Source organism: Marmota marmota, unplaced genomic scaffold (genome assembly GCF_001458135.2).
Source record: "Marmota marmota marmota unplaced genomic scaffold, marMar, whole genome shotgun sequence".
Classification (NCBI taxonomy): domain Eukaryota; kingdom Metazoa; phylum Chordata; class Mammalia; order Rodentia; family Sciuridae; genus Marmota; species Marmota marmota.
In genome coordinates this window covers 6,393,684-6,397,849 of record NW_025999943.1, presented here as the reverse complement: position 1 = coordinate 6,397,849, position 4,166 = coordinate 6,393,684, and the positions used below count along the sequence as shown (strand labels likewise).

At 31.0% G+C, this 4,166-nt stretch overlaps 1 protein-coding gene across 1 annotated transcript in view; it reads left to right on the top strand.

The window, feature by feature from the left end:
- Nucleotides 1–4,166, top strand: part of Ndfip2 (Nedd4 family interacting protein 2) — a 63,026-nt gene that overhangs the window by 44,851 nt on the left and 14,009 nt on the right. The window contains exon 4 of the mRNA XM_015499322.2: nucleotides 2,238–2,331. Within this exon, the coding sequence (XP_015354808.1) occupies nucleotides 2,238–2,331 (94 nt within the window). The remainder of the gene's footprint in view (nucleotides 1–2,237; nucleotides 2,332–4,166) is intronic.

The following is a 4,166-nucleotide window of genomic DNA, read 5'->3' as shown; positions in this document are numbered from 1 at the left end:
TTAAAAAAAAAAAAAAAAAAAAAAAAAAAAAAAAAAAAAAAAAGAAAGTAGTATATACATAAAACTACCAAGACTGGGTGGAAAGAACATCAGTAGCCTGGATTCAAGTTCTACCTTGACGTTTCTAATTATAGGCTCTTAGGCAGGGCACTACCTTCTCTGACTGAACCTGAAAAGTTAGTACTGAACTCAGATTGTATATAAATAGCCTGAGATATTACATATTTAAATCACGTAACATTCATTTGATCAAAATTGAGTAAGACCTCTTACTCAGTAATATCCAAGATCCTTCAGTGGACTTTCTGTACCTTTTTGACATGTTTTCTTCCTATTTTCTCTTGTGTTCACTCTAGTCCAGCCATGGAAAACTCTCTGCTTTTATTCTAACGTGTCATGTGTGATTTTATTTTAGGACCTTAGTTCTGGCTTATTATTCTGCCTAGAACTCTTTCTATGAGGTACCTGCATAGTTTACCCTCTTACCACCCCTTTAAGTTTTTTCTTAAGTCTTACTTCAGTGAGGCCTACCTGACCACCATATTTAAAATTATAGACTTTTAACTCCATAACATCCCCAAATTTCCTTAGACCCCTCGCTCTTTCACCTTTCATTTTTCTTCTCTTCTGACATAGCATTTGCGTTTTTAAATAATTATATACATAACTTACTACTATATTTTGTTTATTGTCTGACTCCCTTGTCTGCAATATAGACTCCAGGTCATACATATTTGTTTTGTATATATTGATATATCACAAGGACCAGGAAGCAAAGTCTTATATAGTAATTGCTGGGTCTTCCAGTAATATTTGTTGTATATTGGAAGCAATCAGTGCTTTCAGAGAAGTTCTTTGCATTTATAAGAAAATATATTCATACCTTAGTATATTAGTTTTGTATACAAATGGTATTATACAAATTATCTTCATATAATATGTTTTGGAGATTGCATTAGAATATAAGACTTGAAGACATTTTTTGTTCTTTTTTATTTATTTATTGCTTTAAAATTTTCACATTTTTTTGTTTCAATTTGGATAGATATAAAATAATTTATTTCCTCAATCTATCGAGTTTTTACCCAACTTGCAAGCAATCTGATTGGTCTGTCGGTATCCTGGAAGCAGGTAGAAGACATAGGACTGCTTAGGACTTTATTATTCACAGTAATAGCAGTACAGAGTATTAGTATTTATTTCTGTCACTTCCATGAGCCCTGGTTCTCACAGGACAGTACAAGGAGGACTACTTCCCAACTTAATGTGGTGGAGTGTATTAATAGGAGAAGGAACCCTGAGTTTAAGGATCTCATCTTTACTAACAGTTGATAAGAATGTCCATATGTTTGCTATGAAGGGAAGCATTCTCTTTTCCAAAGCTCTTCACTATATAAACATCCAGAAAAAGGCAACCAGTATTTCTACCTGGAAGATGTGCAGAAACATGAGAGACCTATGGAGCATTATCTCCTGACACAGTTGACTTTTTTTTTTTTTTTTCTGGTATTGGAGATTGAATTCAGGAGCACTCAAAACACTGAGCCACATCTCCAGCCCTTTTTTGTATTTATTTAGAGGCAGGATCTCACTGAGTTGCTTAGTGCCTAGCTAAGTTGCTGAGGCTGGCTCTAAACTCACCATTCTCCTGTCTCAGCCTCCCGAGCTACTGGAATTACAGACCACAGTTCACTATTGATGGGCATTTAAATTGTGTCTAATCTTTTACTCTTATTAACATTGTTGCAAAGAACTATCTTTATATTTCATTTCTTACAAGTGGGATTGTGTGTGTATATGTATTTGTACAATATATTTCAAAAACTAGAATTGCTGGATCCAGAGGTATATACTTTAATTTTGACAAAGATTGCCAAATTGCCAGCCATTGGAATTGTACTTACTGAATTCCACTACTGATTTGAAAGTGCCTGTTTTCTCATTTGACACTAATACAACAGGGTAACATCTATCTTTGTGATACCATTTTCATGAATTGATATTATTCAACTTAATCTCTTTTGTGTTTATCTGAAAATCACTCTTTTTTTGAATGCCCCTGAAAAAATTATACTTGCTAATGTTTTTTGAGTCTAACTCAGTGTACTCATTATCTCGTTTTGTCTTTGTTAACAGATTGAGAACCTTAGATTCTATTGAAATTTTTATTGTTTATTTTTACATTAAGAATATAAAATTTTTTTTTTAGAGCTATTCTGATATTATGTGTTTCACAGAATCCAGAGGAAGAGTGTCCACCAAGAGATGACTTCAGTGATGCAGACCAACTTAGAGTGGGTAATGATGGCATTTTCATGCTGGCATTTTTCAGTAAGTGACCTTTCCAGACTTTTTTTTTTATAAAAATATTTGTTAGCTGTATGTATGTATAACAGTGAAGAAAATAAATTATTATTAGCATGTATTTACCTCATTTGAAATACAAATTGTTCTAGAGAGGACTAGAGTGAATATAAGTCCTAGAATTTATTAAACATTTATTGGATAATTACGCATTGCATTCATGATGCTAGATGTTGACTGCATAAAGATATATAAGCTAATTTAAACTAAAGATTTTATAAGAGAAATGCATTTAAATGTTCATTCAGTGCTGTAGGAATGTATAGAATGAAACTGTAAAATATATTTTGGGGCAGAAGACTTCATTTGAGTGGTCTAAAGCCAAAATAAGGGTTGGAAAGGGGGATATTCTGGGCAGCCAGAACAATATCACTGGAGGCACAAAGGTATGAAATTAAGTTTAAGTTTTCTTTGGGGGTAATGATGCATAATTAGAAGATTAGAAGAATAGTGTATTTTTTTTAATATCTTACAAAATTCTTAAATTAATGTTTGACTTATAGATTTAAACTCCATGAGGGATGTTTGTTATTTCAGTTCCTGAGAATAGCATGTGGTAAAATCATTGACTAATTTTAATACCTTCAATAAACTGCTTTAATAGTTAAAACGAATAGTAGAAACCCAATATTCATTTAAGCAAATTTGTTAGACAATGATAGGGTTAATTTAACTACCTATTTAAATGATCAGGTTTTCATACCTTCTTAGAGAGAATGCTGATTAAATTCATTTTAGCTCTAAGGTTTATTTGGTGGTAAAACCAAGAAATAGTTTACTTATTTAAAGAGCCATTTTCAACTTAAAAAAAAAAAATTCTTCATGTGTTCAGTTACTTTTGAGTCTAGAAATTCACTTTAACCTTTTCCATTTTGAAATGGTTTCTTGCTTCCCTTTCTTTATTTCATCTGCTAAGAAGAGACATTGGTGGTGGGAGAAGGGCAGGCAGCTATAACTTTTTCTTCAAATTTTCTAAATTATATTTAGTTTACTGGCTAATATATATGTGAAATTTAAATCACAAATTGATTCTAGTTGCAATTCTTAGATACAATGGAAAGAATATGAACTTTAGTTACAAATATCTGATGTTTTGTACTATTGATCTGGTGAACTTTAGGTTATTTATTTATTTAAATTTTTCTATTTTTTGTGGTGTTGGGGATTGAATCAGGGCTTTGTACATTCAAGATAAGCACTCTACCAACTGAGCTATATCCCCAGCCCTGAACTCTAGTTTTTAACTTAACTTTAGTTTTGGACTTTTAATTCACCCATACTCTTTCATATTAATAACAAACTTTGTGTATATTTTGTTTACAAAATAGTAGCTTAAACATTAATTCGAAATCTTATAAAATCATTAAGTTTATTATACTATTTGTGATATGAATACTTGTTTCTCAGGAATAAAAATATTATTATTTAACTATCTATTTTGAATCAGAGCTTGGTTTTTATTTATCTATTTCTGCATTTCTCTTAACTCTATATCATCTTCTTTTTATTTTTTTAAATTTAAAAATATTTCAGATATAAATACTGTAAATACAGATATAAATACTGGAAATATATGGTAACAAATACGTTGGGTGACTTTATTTTTGTTCAGCAAGAGTAATTAATATAAATACACATATATAGATTTAATATAAATAATCTGACTTTTACTAAATTTTTACTAAATCATTTTTCTATGGCTTGTTTTATTTTTTTGTGATATTTTGGATTAAACCTGGGGCCTGGTTTAATCCCTGCCCTGGTAGGCAAGTACTTTACCACAGAGTTACAACCTCAGGCCC